Raw genomic sequence first — 14,968 nt, forward strand, 5'->3', positions numbered from 1 at the left:
TTATAGAAACCATGGAACTATAAAACCCTACTTGATAGGCAATGTTGCAATCAATGAAAGGCCCCCACATTGTCCTACCGTTGTTGTATGATTGTCCTCTTTATGACCGTCCTTGCTCGAGTTTTGTGACTTTACCATCAATCAGGGGTGGAACCGGCCTTGATTCTTAGGGGAGGGGAGGAAATTTATAAACAATACCTCTAAACAAATATGTTTAATTCTGCTAGGGGGCAACCACCTAAAGATAATAGTATTTTAATTTTTTTAGGGGGGGCGGGGCAATTGCCTAAAAACTCTTATAATAAAGAGTAAAAAAAAAAGATGGAGGGGAAAATTACCTAAAAATCCATAGAATAAACAATTTTTTTAATTTTTTTAGGGGGGGCAATTGCCCCCCTTGGGGCTAACGTGCTTCCGCCCATGACCATCATTATAAAACCGTTATTATCCAATCGTTATTGCCCAACTGATATGGTTGAACTCATATTCCCTCAACTACTTCTCATATAATCCCTACTACAATTACATGAGATTAAATAAGTACTTCAAGTTTCTTAATCCCACATCTCTAGTTGTGGACAATTCACGTAAATAGATAATTTAACAGAGCCAAATAACTTGATTTTTTTTTTACGTAAACACTTTTGTGTCTCATACATTTTTCTCTTTCACCAATGTGTGAGCGCTCAATCTTTATGCAAAGTTAAGAATCAAAAGTCTTTCTTTATCATCTTAAACTTTCTAGCACACCACAAAAATAACTATGAAAATATAATAAATAAAATTCATATTAAAATAATAAAGGATAACTAATTTAGGCAGATTTAATTTAAATAAAGTATTAATTTTAATATGGTATTCAGTAATAGAACAATATTTTTTCGAGCTGCCCCCATTGGCTTGCTCCTCATTAAAAAAAATAAATCAAAAATATCAATCTTCTCCTGAAAATTTGCTAAAAATACCTAATGAAATTCGATAATTGTTTCTACTCGAGAAATTTTGCTGCACTATAAATAGGCGCATTCATCGGGTCTGGTCTTTTCTGGACCGCCGTCTACGAGCTGTAGTCCGTGAGGCGAGAGCAGCTGCCTGCGATGGCAGAAACGGAGCAGAAGAAGAAGATCACTGGCCTATCCGAGGTAAAGCTCTCTACCTTCTCTTTGCTTGCCTCTTAACTGAATTAACTATAATTTTTTTGTTCGGATTGAATGTTTTGTTTTTCTTCTGGCATTCGTCGTCGTTGCATCTTATTGGTTATCGATCGTTTTTAGATCTGCTTTATTTTTGAGAGGTTTAACGAATGATCTCAATTTAAAGAGAGAAAAGTGCGCTCGAGCGCGAATCCTGTGGTGGGGACTATTTCACGGCCTCCATCCGCCGTTTTCAGATCGGTTGATTGAGCCTTTTTATTTTTTCACCGTTTTCCCTTTTCCGGGTTAGATCTCATTGGAACATTATTTTATGGATATTCTGTTACTGAATTGTTGCATTTGGTTTACTTTTATGTGTTTTTTGCTAGAGAATTTGAAGGAGGATTTATTGGATTACCATGTCTAATTGGGAAAGGATGTTAGGGTTTGTGGTCTTTTGTGGAATGTGGGGGAGGGATGATGTTTTGGAGTTCTTGAAGAAAAGAGGAGTAAAAAGTTAATATATACCTTGAATTGGAAGAACGGGAGGGGAATAAGAAGTCTTCGTAAGCAACTTTTAGGGGCTGTTTGGCAACAAGTAGGATTTAACTTTAGTGGGATTTAGTAAATCCTGTAAATCCTAAGGGTGTTAAGTCCTGAAAACTATTTGGTATGACAAATGTTATATATTATTAAATCCAGAGAAACTGTTTGGTAACATATTTCAGGATATATGGAAGTTAGGGATTTAAATGTGAAGAAACAGTGTTGAATTACATCAATAAGATAATTATAAATTCAAGATAAGTGCAGTGTCTGATCTGCGCTTTGTCATCTGTGGATGCAGTCGCTTGCAGAATAGAATGGGTAATTGCCGCAATGGCCTCACTAACTTGTAGATGTAGATCAACCATCTCACATAAGCAATTAGGAAGTACATTATGCAAGTAGTTCAACATCATTGAAATTAAATATACAAATTCGAAGGTAACTAAAATTTGTACTATTACTTTACAAATAAAACTTGCACATACAAAGATGAATTTAGACTAAGACAAAAATTTTTGAAATTGTACTTCTTTCTCCCTGCTTTAAATTGAAATTGAACCTACAAACTGTGTAGAAGCACATATTTCAAGCAACAACATTCTTTAAAGTGATATATAACATACTATGGGTACAATTGACCTTCTATGTGAATTGTAACCTAATATTTGAACATCTCTATAATGTAATATTTGAACATCATACAAACACAACGGCAACCACAAGCATTGCGGAAAGGACTAACCTGTGCGATGAAAAAACCCTACTTGTAGTGACTGCAGTCTGCAGATGAAGATGACTTGCAGAGGAAGGTGAATTGCATAGTAAAATGCCTTATGGAGAAACAAGCCCAGCGATCGCATGAGGAAGAAGAATTGGAGAGGCTGTGACAGATTTGTGAGATGTTATTTTCCTTATGCTGTGATCATGGTCTTTCCAAATTTATATAAATTCTCATCTATATATGCCCCTTTGGATGCCTCTATATAAATTATCTTCTTTATTTATCTTCATTTGCTTGCCTTTATTATACCACACCATCTCAACCATCCATCAAAGAGGGAAAGAAATAGAGGTAGAGTTCAAACACTAGCATACGGGGGCAATCTGGTAATTGAGGTGTTGTTGCAAATGAGGTATCATAGCAACTGAGAAAGATGACAAAGTTTTTTTCATTATTACAAGGAGTCTTTGATGCAAGCTCAGAAAGTGTTTCTTATTTTAGTAGGGCGAAGTTTTAATGGAACAAGTCACTTCAAAGAAGAACATCTGTGGGTGCCACAATAGTTGTTTTTCTTTTGTGAAGGAATAGAACGGACAATAGGTGGTTCTTTTACCCTTATCTTCTAAATTTGAATGAAGTATAATCTCCCCAACATACATATTCTAATGCTTACTGGAATATATTGATTTTTCTGCATACCATGTAAATCTTGGTATTTTTTCTACTTGCTTGAATTTTTTTGTGAATTCTTTGTGGTCACTCATATTTACCCATAAGGTTGATGCTTCTACTATTAAGTTACACGCTCTTTCTTTTCATAATAACTTGGGGTGATTCATAATATAAAAGTTAAATTTACGATAGACTTTTGGCACATTTTCGCTCATACTAGATGTCAACAAAATACCATATCATGTCGGATAAATTTACACTTCCAATCCTAATAAAAATAACAATGCTCATATATAAAGAATGACCATATCAAGAATAAGTGCAAAACATCACGTAAAAATCTATAAGAATGAGCACAAATTTATTTTTAGGGAAATTTACATACATACCACTTTATACCATCCTATTTACATATTTAACACCCAAAACTTTAATATTACATACATACCACCATATATTATTTTAATATCAAATATATCAATGTTTTAAAAGGAGAAATTGGGAATCGAGACATTTTTTCTAAGCGAGGCGAGGCGTAAGCCTCAAAACGATTAAAATAAATTAATTTAAAATAATAAATAATGACAAAAAATAACAAAATATTATGTCAACTATGAATTTGAAGATTTGTTTCAAGATAATACCGGTCTGCCAGGGGTCCAAGGGGGCGCTGCCCCCTGGCGGGGTTCGACCTAGCATGTACCGCTCGGTACCGAGCGGTACTGGCTCCGTACCGAGCATGTACCTAGTGGTACCGAGCATGTACCACTCGGTACCGAGCATGTACCTAGTGGTGAGTCATGCAATGATTTTATGACGCTGAATTTTAGCCATTAAAAGAGAAGCATAAAAATAATTCTTGTTGTTTTAACTCCATGAGCAAAGGAAGAAAGCTCATTACCCGTAATTGTCGAAGCCAAAGTATACGAAAGAGGAAGCAGGTAAAGTTTAAACAGTGGTCGAACAGGTAGTGTTACCTTCGGTTCGAGTTCCGACTTCACACGAAGCGTGACGAACTCAAACCAGCGGTCGAACAGGAAGAAAGGTCGTTCCCGAGCACTCCTGTCGGATCGAAAAAGTCACTTGTGGTCGAACACGAAGCAGCTCTCAAAAGGGATGAAGCGGAAGCAGCACGCTCGAAAGATAAGGAATTTGTTCTTCGCTATGAGCTCTGTCGAATCCTAATGAGGCATCGCCTCACGCTACCTCGAGGCGTTACGCCTCGACGCGTACACCTCGTTGAAAAAAATCGCACGCCTCGTCAAATACATTGAGGCTTAAGCCTCAAGGCGCCAGGTTAGCACCTCGAACTGAGTCGCGCTTCTGTTCGGACGCCTCGACCCTTTTTTAATCCGTGAAATATACCACTCATATTTCTTTCCTACCATTCATATATTTCATTTCTACCACTCATATTTGATATGAAAATGAACTATGGGGTGTATATATGTAATATTAAAGTTTTAGGTGTTAAATATGTAAATAGAATATGATAGGGTAGTATGTATGTAAATCTCCCTTATTTTTATTAGGATAATTTACACTTCTGACCCTATCAAGAATGAGCACAAAGAAATTAGGATTTGATTTTTATGCTAGAGGTCCTAATACTGCTCATAATCATGTTGGATAAATTTGTGATAACTTAATGAAATAGAGTCAACATATTTGAGAAGTTTTTTATTAATAGCCTGATTGTAATAAAATTAAGTATTATGCTCATTTAAATGCATTCATTTTGTTAGTTTCTTTATGAATAATGATTGGTTTTTCAAATGCATTATAAATATGGAAAAAACTTGAAATTAAGAGATTTTTATGTAGCTTTTATGTTTATTCGCTGATTTTAATGAAGATATGAGCATTGAAGAATGCTCCTAAATGTTTAAAATTGATAACATCAGGTATTCAAAAAGATATTGCTAGAGCTGCATACATTGAAGCAATATATTTGTATACTTATGGACCTTGGAGATGATTTTAGAGGGAGGAATTTAATAATTTGTTAGCACTTTTCATGGATTATGTTTTTTGTTTTGCATAAGAACTTCAATTAGGCTTTATATTTGTTATGCAAAGTTGCTCATAGAAATTGCCTTACTTTTTATAGATGTTGCGATCAATTTCAAGAAAGCAACAAGAGAAGACTTTACGTCCAATTGAGAGCTTAATATAGGGAAAGGTTTAAATTAGAAATAAATCTTAAACTTACTAGTGATGCACAATGGTGTTCATATTATATGAGTTTGTGTTAGATCGGTCCTTGGATCGGCTCTGCTTCTATCAGGGGCGGACCGCTTGTTTCGCTCCAATAGATGTCGCCTCTCTACTTGGGGTCCAACAAGCGTCAATTAGGAAGGGTTTTAGGTAGTTTATGAGGGATAGTTCAAAGGAGGGACTATTTAGAGAATTCCTTTATGATTGTATGCTTTAAGTAGGATGTTTTCCTAGGGTAAGGTTATCTGGTGTTCCTGAAATTTGGAGAGTTCTTAGGTTTTAATTAGGTTCTAGCAGCGTATAGATAATTGGGAGAGTTAGATCCTCCTCTTCAAGTGAGGATCAATTGTATCTTGTTGTTTTCTTCCACTATTATCAATTAAAATAGTCTCTATTTTGTTATTCCATTATCTACTCTTAATTTATGCTTTTGTAAATGGCTGAATTTCAAATTTAGCCAAAGTTCTTTCATTTTTCTACAAGCGTTTCCTATCAAATTGTTATCAGAGTTGTTCGATCCAGGTACCGATGGCTAGAAGAAAGGTCGAAGTTTTGGAAAGGGGGATCAGACAAATGAAATCAGAAATTTTGGATCTCAAGTTTCATATTTAAAAAGTGAAATTTCAATTGTCCAAGAGAAGATTGATTTGAAAATTTTCATCCTGGAGGAGATGTTGAAGAAGTTGCTCTATGGCCAACCCAAAACAACATCGTTGGATATGAGGGAAGCCTTCGACAACCAAGGGAGTGAGAGAAACCCTAATCCAATAAGGCAAAGGGAAGATCAGGAGGGGTAGATTCTAGAGGGAGAGGAGAGAATGCCTCATCTAGAGCCTATTCCTAGAGAGGAGTTGGGTAAAGGGTATTGGGAGAGATGTGAGGAGGTCAGGCGTGAACAAATGATTGCTGAATTAGAGAGGAGACAGACAAAATTTGAAAGGGCAAGGGCTAAGTATGGTCGAAGGGGTGCTGAATTTGAAAGTTAAGGGACTAAATTTGAAAGGAGAGGGGCCGACTATGATCCATGGGGTGTTGAATTTAAAAGGAGAAAGTGAGAATTTGATGAAAGAGTTAGGTACGAACGTAGGAGGGATGATTGGGTTACTTGGGGGGAACCACACCCTTGGGGAATGGGAAATTAAGGAGGTAACAGAGGGAACGAAGGCGATCCGAGGGTGAGAAAGCTGAATATACCTATTTTTTGAGAGACGTGATATTGACCCATGGGTGGATCTACAAGGTGGAAATATACTTTACGTCAATAAGTTGACGGAGGAGAGACTGATGGCAACTGAGATGTACTTGGAGGGAAAAGCTTTAGAATGGTACCAGTGGAGGGATACGAGGCGACCCATGCGGACGTGGAGGGAGTTCAAGTACTGCTTGTTGGAATGTTTCTGAACCAGCAGGGGAGAGGACTTCTATGAGTAGTTCTGGAGGGGACAACTATGGAGTAATGTGAACAGTTTGAGCACTTGGCCAGCTGACTTGACCGGCTTTCGGAGATTGTACTAGAGGGGAACTTTATGAAAGAGCTCAAACCAGAGATTAGAATAGCAGTTAGAGTGATGAGTCTTTGTGATTTAGGAGAGGCTATGAAGCTAGTCCAATTAGTGGAGGATCAAAGGCACATGAAGATAGGGGATGGAAGCAGCAGCTTAGGAGGTTCGTACAAGATAACTATTTTATTTTTGGCATCGAAAGAGTCGACATCGAGTAATCTTAAGGAGACCTCGAAAGAGAACACTATTGGAGGAAGACTAGGGAAAATTTCTAGAAACTCACTGAGACAGAGCTACAGGAGAAGAGGGCGAAGGGGCTGTGTTTTAGATGTGAGGAAAGGTATACACCGGGGCAGAGGTGTAAGGACCGAATTGTTCAGGTTTTCATTATTTGTGATGTCGAGAGAATGGAGGGTGTCGTCTTTCCATCTTGAGAATAAGGTGGTCTTTGGGAGGGGAGTATTGTTAGACCGGTCAAGGAGGAACCGGTTTGGCCAATCCAGGAGGGATCGGCTTTGTTTCTATTGGGGCATAACTCCTGTTCCGCTTGAACAAATGCCGCCTCTGTGTGGGATCCAACAGACGTCAATTAGGAAGGGTTTTAAGTGGTTTAGGAGGGAAACATCAAAGGAGGGGCTGTTTAGAGAATTATTTAATTATTGTATGCTTTAAATAGGATGTTTTCCTAAGATTAGGTTATCTGGTGTTTTCTGAAATTTGGAGATTTCTTAGGTTTTAATTGGGCTCTAGCGGCGTTTAGAGAATTGAGAGAGCTAGATCCTCCTCTCCAATTGAGGATCAATTGTATCTTGTTGTTTTCTTCCACTATTATCAATTAAAAGAGTCTCTATTTTGTTATTCTGCCATCTACTCTTAATTTTTACTTTTACAAACAACTGAATTTTAAATTCAGCCAAGGTTCTTTTCTTTTTCTACAAGCGTTTCCTATCAATTTGATTGTAATATTTTCCTCAATAATCGACGTGCTTGATATTATAAGCATTGAGCAAAGGGAGAGGCAGATGAATTAGTAGAGTCAATATAATCTCTTGAAATTGTATTTAGCTTGCATTTAATGAAAGATGTATTCAGAATCACTAATGAACTGTCACAAGAATTGTAAAGAAATGATCAAGCTGTTGTGAATGCTATATATTTAGTTCAAATATTTGAAAAAAAGAAAAAATATGAGATAACAAATGAGACCATTTCTTTAATAAAGTTTCTTTATTTTATGGAGTTGAAGTGTTTTATGTAATTTTTTATATGCAACTTAGTTGAAGAATCATTTGATCATAACAAACATTAAATTGCTTTTATCTGTGGCATGCTTGAAACTAAATAATTCATTCAATGGCTTTAACAAAGACAAGGTAATCAAAATGGCATAATTTTATCCAATTGATTTTTTTTGGTAGATCCAATATTCTTGATAATTAGTTGAAAACTTACATTATTGATAAACATTTTAATGTTGAATTTTCATCCTTAAAAACATTGAGAGCCTTCAGAAGAAAATGATACTAAGCAAAAAAGCTTTTTTATGTACCTTGCTTTATAAGTAATTGAAATTAGCATTTGACATTAATTTTATCCGTTACTAAAATAGGGTTTAGCATTTTCTATTATGAACATTATAAAAAGATTTACAATTTGATAGAATTGGAGATTAGTAGATGAATGTTGCATTTTATATTAAAAAGATATAGTTTATAGCATCAATAGTTAGGCAATCATTCAATGCATAATATGAAAATTAGAGGGAGATGGTTATATGTTTTTCATTAGGCTATTTTTTATCTTCTTTCTTTTGGAAAATATAATTTAAAAAACATTTTTAAATCTCTAATGTCTTTCCAAGTCTAGATGAACTAGTTGATATTTTTTTAAAAAAAAATTATAAAAGTTTTTAAAATCTCTAACGTGTAAAAGAGTACAATAAGAATAAAGCTTGATCATTGTCATTGGCATATAGTGTCTTCTTTTGATTCTCCTAATTTATGGTTTAGATCAATGTTGTGTTTAAGTAGATTAACAATCAAATTTTCTTTCCCTTATGCTGATAATTGAAGATTTTTTGACGTGAGTGCGCAATCTCAAATCCTAGGAAATAAGTTAATGTGTCATACTTTAAAACTATGAGAGCAAGTTCTGGAGCATAGGTTGCGACGTGATACTAATGTTTCTCAAAATCAATTTGGATTCATGCCGGGTAGGTCTACTATGGAAGCATACATTTATTGAGAGGTTTGATGGAGACATATAGAGAGAATAAGGAGGATCTACATATGATATTTATTGATTTAGAGAAAGCATATGATAAAGTTCCAAGAGAAGTGCTATGGAGAGTTCTTGAAAAGAAAGGAGTTAATAATGCTTATATTCAAATCATTAAAGATATGTATGCATGAGCTATTACTTGTGTTCAAACACAAGGTGGTTTGACCAAGTATTTTCCTATTTCGATTGCATTACATCAAGGATCAGCCTTAATCCATATCTTTTTGCTTTAGTCATGGATGTTCTCACTAGACATTTGCAAGAGGATGTACCTTGGTGTATGCTTTTTGCTGATGATATTCTTCTTATTGATAATACTAGAGAGGGAGTTGAAGGTAAACTCGAATTATGGAGGTCAACTTTAGAGTCTAAAGGTTTTCGCTTGAGTAGATCTAAAATTGAATATATGGAGTGTAATTTTAGTAGCAATAGACCTAGTGATGGGATTGTGACTTTGGGCGATGAAGTCATTAATAAAAGTACACGTTTTAGATATTTTGGATCTATTGTTTAGAGTGATGGTGGAATTGATGGAGATATTATCAGCATAATTCAAGTTGAATGGTTGAAGTAGAGGAATATATTGGGCTTATTATGCGATAGAAAAGTCCCCCTCAAACTTAAGGGAAAATTCTATAAGATGGTGGTGAGACCTGCAATGTTTTATGGTGCCGAATGTTGGCCTTTAAAAAAGATGCATAATACTAAGTTAAGTGTTGCAGAGATGAGGATGCTTAGGTGGATGAGTGGCTTGACCACCCTTAAAGATAGGATACGAAATGAGCATATACTTGAAAAGGTTGGAGTAGCTGCAGTGGAAGATAAGATTAGAGAGAGTCACCTTAGATGGTTTGGTCATATTAAACGAATGCCTTCTGATGACCCGGTTAGGAAAGTTGAAGTTGACTTATGTTAAGAAAGGTAGAGGTAGACCTAAAAAGACTTGGTTAGAAAATATTAGAAATGATCTTTCTTTATTAGATTTAAATTAGAATTTGACTTTTAACCGGACACAATGGAGAAAAATGATTCATGTAGCCGACCCCACGTAATGGGACAAAGGCTTGATGTTGTTGTTGTTTTTGTTGCTGCTTTATCTCAAATTCTTGATGAAAAACTACTTCAGATATTCTTTTTCTCACCAATTATTTCTTATTATTATTATATCTTTCACATACACCAATAAAACGATGACTTCCGCTCCATTCAAAGTGTTTAGTGAACAAAGTGTAATCTCCTTGACTTCTCTTGTAGCCTGTGTTTACTATTATTTTTGCAAATCTTGCTAATCGAGCTTACATCACCTATTTGATTCGTATAATATGTTTTTTTAGTTTACAGAGTTTATTGGTTGCAAGACCTCCAAAATCAGGCGAAAACTTCATGCAGATTTCCTCCTTTAAATTACCATGAAGAAATGCATTTTGAGCTTTAAATTATTGCAAATCCTAGTGAGCTTTAAATTATTGCAAATCCAAGTGAACCTTAGTGGACAATGACATTAAAACTTTTATTGTGTTAATCTTTACAATTGGAGAAAACATCCCTTGTAACAATCTAACCTACTCCATAAGTTTGAGTGTAAGCCTTCGCTGAAAATCTTTCTTTTATCTCTCAAAACTTTCGTCAACTTATCAAACATATAAAAGAAAATATCACGTCCAATGATATGTCATGTCCTTGGGTATGTATATTTGTCATGTCGTGTCTCGTGTAGTGTCTACACTTCATTGGTAAGAACACCTAAATTTTTACTCTTCCAATGTTTCTTCAAGCTGAAATTGCAGAATATGCTAATTTTCCTTTAGATGGAAGGATGTTACTTCACAATTTTTTGAGTTGTAATCCTCTGTCGATGTCATTGTTATAAACGTCATATAATAACTATAGAATATAGCAAATTATTTGACAAAAGGATGTTAATGAACTGTTTTGGTCAATATCTGCCATTTCCTCTCATTTGCTTTTCTATTAAAAATGGTATCACTTGTATAATCACTGTTTGTGACTACTAAATAAAAGCTCAAGTTATTTTATTGGGATCACATAAGATGTTTGAAACAATACTATAGTTGGCGGCATAATTTTTCTTAGTAAACTTACATCTTAAATGTTATACATTTAGGAATGGTTACTCGTAGAGAAATATGAGCAGGATGATCGTAGCAACACTTCCGAACAAGCAACTGGGGAAAGCGTTGCAGAGAAAATTGATCAAACCGCAGTTACAGAGGAAAACGCCCCTAATACAGGAGAGGAAGAAAAAACCCCTGAGCTGGAGGCAACACTAACAAAAGAGGAAGAAAAACAAGAAGTGAAGGAAGATAGCGTTACCCCTGAACAGAACGCCGAACCATCACAGGAAGTAGAAGAAAAGAGTGAACCCGTGGAGACTGCCTCTGCTGCAGAGGAGAACAGTGCAAACCCTATCCCAGAGACAGATCAAGCGCAAGAAGTAGAAGAAAATGAAGAGGCCAAAGAAGAAACTCCAATAATCAAGGTATTTTTCTAAGCATTGACTCAAGGCGACACGTTCATCTGATTCATTTCTTTAATATGGTATATTTTGGAAGCTCAATATTTATTGGTGATTAAAGCGTTTGGCAATGTGTTATGATTGGCTTTCAGCTTGAGACTGCCCCAGCTGATTTCCGGTTCCCAACAACAAACCAAACAAGGCATTGCTTTACCCGCTACATTGAATATCATAGGTGATCTTGCAACTTTGTTGTATCTTTAACTACATAGCATATAGTTTTACGTTATTTTAATGCACAATAATCTTTTAAGTTGAATATGAGAATCCGTATGATGCCTGATTCTCAATCTATTCGTTCATTCAGGTGTATAGAGGCTAAAGGTGAAGGTGCACCAGAGTGTCAGAAATTTGCAAAATATTACAGATCTCTTTGCCCGGGTGAATGGGTATGTGCTTTCACTTTCTTTGGTTAAATATATATTTCTATTGCAGACCTATGCTTCCTGTGCAGCATCTTTCTTACACTTTTCTTGAATATGCTTTGGTTTTGGGAGCGCATGGGAACGTTTTTGGCTAGGATTGGATATTAGGAAAATATAGAAGCGCACTTCATATGGTAATAGATCGTGCTCTATGAGTTTGGGTTAATTTGGATATTCGGTGAAAGCTGCCTTTCAAAAACAAAGCCTTAGTTAGAACTCTAATTAAAGAATTGTTGATGTGGAAAGATACTGTTTTTTTTTTTTTCTTGAGAACAATTGGTTGGAATCATTTCCCTGCTTAATTTGGCGTAAAAAAATCTTCTTTTGATGTGAATGAGAAGCATATTGTTACATGGAATTAGTACACAACCACAGTGTTTTTGACTCTTACAAAAAGCTGACCGACCTCTGTACTATTTCTGTTCTTTTGTGTGTGTGTATGTGCGTGGAAACCATTTTTTTTCCTGGTGATCTGATATCTGCCTTAATGGAGGGGTGTTTACCAAGAAAGTTATTGGTCTCTTAAAGAGTTCTTCAATAGAAAGTACCTTGTCTGATAAAACATGCTCATGAACTCAAATCTGAGACATTCAAGATTGATCAAACATGCTCATGAACTAAAATCTGTACATTGAGTTGGAGTAGCAATATTTGTGATGGAGAAAATTGGTCAAAACTTAATCATCTTTTGGAGTACATTGAGTTGGAGTAGCAATATTTGAGCATATATGAAAACGATCATTAATGAAAGTTACAAAATATTTTGGGCTCTAGCTGTCAAAGTTTAAAAGGATAGCACTTTGAGTTTCAAAAAGATTTTTGTTGATGTTTATGTCGGAGCCACACACAAGCAAGCATGCAGGGCAAGTACAAGGGAAGGAGTGGAAGGGTCAAAAATGGGAGAGCGTGGTTTGTAGTTGCACGCAAGTAGGTTATGCACAAGTGACTCACTATGATTTCGTCCCAGACGGTTTTCTTAATGTTTCTTAAAACAACTTTCTAGTCAAAAATTAAAACTTTTATATAAAAAAGTTGCTTTAAGAAGCAATAAAAAAGTCATCCCAAACAAAACCTATGTCTAAGTAATTTGGTGGTTTTATGATAGAGGGTTTTGTGGAGCATGGGAAAGATTAGCGAGAGAAGGGTTGGGGGAGTGGGAGGGATGAGGAAGCCCTAATAGAAAGGGTAAAGTTCAACCTGCTTTGATATTTTATTAGAGTTTTTTTTTTTTTAACATATGAAGGCTTCATTTGGGATAGCTTTTTAATTGCTTTTTAAAATAATTTTTTAATGCAAAATTTTTTTAAACTAATAGATTTTGTACTAGAAAGCTACTTCAGAAAGCAATAAGAAAGCAGTCCCAAACAAAGCCGAAGTTTCAAATATAAATAAATGTGAAAGAGAGTATAAAAAAGGAAACAAATAAAGTAGAATGATACCCCAATAATGTGACAACAAGTTCAATCATCAATTTACCAATAAAAAACAAATGTATTCCTTGATAAGGTCTGAATCGATATATTTGAAACTAAAGGTTTTAACTGTCTTATTTGGTTTAATTTGTTGTGGTAAAGCTATAATTTATTATAGCTTCAGCATAATAAAACATTACATATATTAGAGCTTTGTTTTGTCCGGTTTAATTTTATTCATTAGTATCAAACTCAAACCTAAACCAGATTGAATCTTTCAAATTTAGAATGCAAATTTTCCATCATCATCATCAGACTTATCATAAATATTTATTATTTAGTTTATAAATCACCTCATTTTATTCTTGTTGAATACAATGTGCACTGATTCTTCTTTACCCTTAAATATATTTATAAACCAAAATGAACTGATAATTCTAACCCCTCCTATTGCTCGTTATATTTACAGATTGAACGATGGAATGAGCAGAGGGAGAATGGCACCTTTCCTGGCCCTCTGTAGAATCTGCTAGTCATTTACTGTACCACTCCTAACTATCTTCTTGAATTTGGTTTTTGAATATTTTAATCTATGAGATCAAATATTGCAAGGATTATATTTATGTTGAGGAATTTTTGTACGAATAAAAAATTTGGTTGAATCGGTCCGAATGAAATGCCGAAACACATTTTTTTAGCAATTTTTATCATTGTCATGCTAATCTACAAATTTAGTAGAGAAGAAATAATTATCTTATTTAGTATGTGTGTTTGCACTGGCTGATGCCTTTTCGAAAACAGCTATATTTTCTTTCATGTTATTCATATGTCATGAGCTGATTAACAACAACTATAATTGTACAAGGTACTCTAATTCAAATCTTTTATATTTGAATGACAGGCCATCTTTATATTATTTCTCCATTTCAATAAATACATAGAAATATATTTTGGTCCAGTTTTTTTTTTTAATATAATTGTTGGAACAGTGATTGCAACTGAATAAGTTATTTATAGCTGAAACTGAATAAGAGTTCATTCATAAAACTTAACTTTCAAAAAGATTATAAATAGATATAATCTTGTTGGTTTTGAAGTCACATTCATTTTCTTATTTTAAAGAAAACAATATTAAAAAAAGTAGGTTTATGAATAAAATATTATCTTAAAACAAAATAATAACAAAAATAAGTAAAATAATGCCCGAGAATTAAAATTAATTGTATTTGTATCCTAAATAATTACAAAAAATAAAAAGAAAACAGTAGCTCGCTCTTAAAAGTGAAATACAAACATTTATGATAAAACATATATATTTACTTGAGAGTGTTTGAAGGGGTTATTGACTGTACTGTCGCAATGACGCATTCATTTTCTAGGTTTGAATCTGAAATAATATCTGCTGCATAATCTTCGACGATCAGAGTTAATTTCATATGCGGACAGTGAGTGGCTAAAAAGTTCCAATTGAAGATGGACTAAAAGTCCATCTTCAATTGGAACTTTTTAGCCATCCTCTGT

At 34.7% G+C, this 14,968-nt stretch overlaps 1 protein-coding gene across 1 annotated transcript; it reads left to right on the top strand.

The window, feature by feature from the left end:
* Positions 1–985: 985 nt before the first annotated feature.
* LOC110116703 (cytochrome c oxidase subunit 6b-1) lies at positions 986–14,148 on the top strand. The gene is made up of 5 exons (XM_020850394.2): positions 986–1,142; positions 11,200–11,574; positions 11,703–11,785; positions 11,918–11,999; positions 13,917–14,148. Exons 1-5 carry the CDS (start codon positions 1,098–1,100, stop codon positions 13,968–13,970), a joined length of 639 nt encoding a protein of 212 aa, XP_020706053.1. The 5' UTR covers positions 986–1,097; the 3' UTR covers positions 13,971–14,148.
* The last annotated feature ends 820 nt before the right edge of the window (positions 14,149–14,968 follow it).

The sequence above is a fragment of the Dendrobium catenatum genome, unplaced genomic scaffold (genome assembly GCF_001605985.2).
Source record: "Dendrobium catenatum unplaced genomic scaffold, ASM160598v2 fragScaff_scaffold_1116, whole genome shotgun sequence".
Taxonomy (NCBI): Eukaryota; Viridiplantae; Streptophyta; class Magnoliopsida; order Asparagales; family Orchidaceae; genus Dendrobium; species Dendrobium catenatum.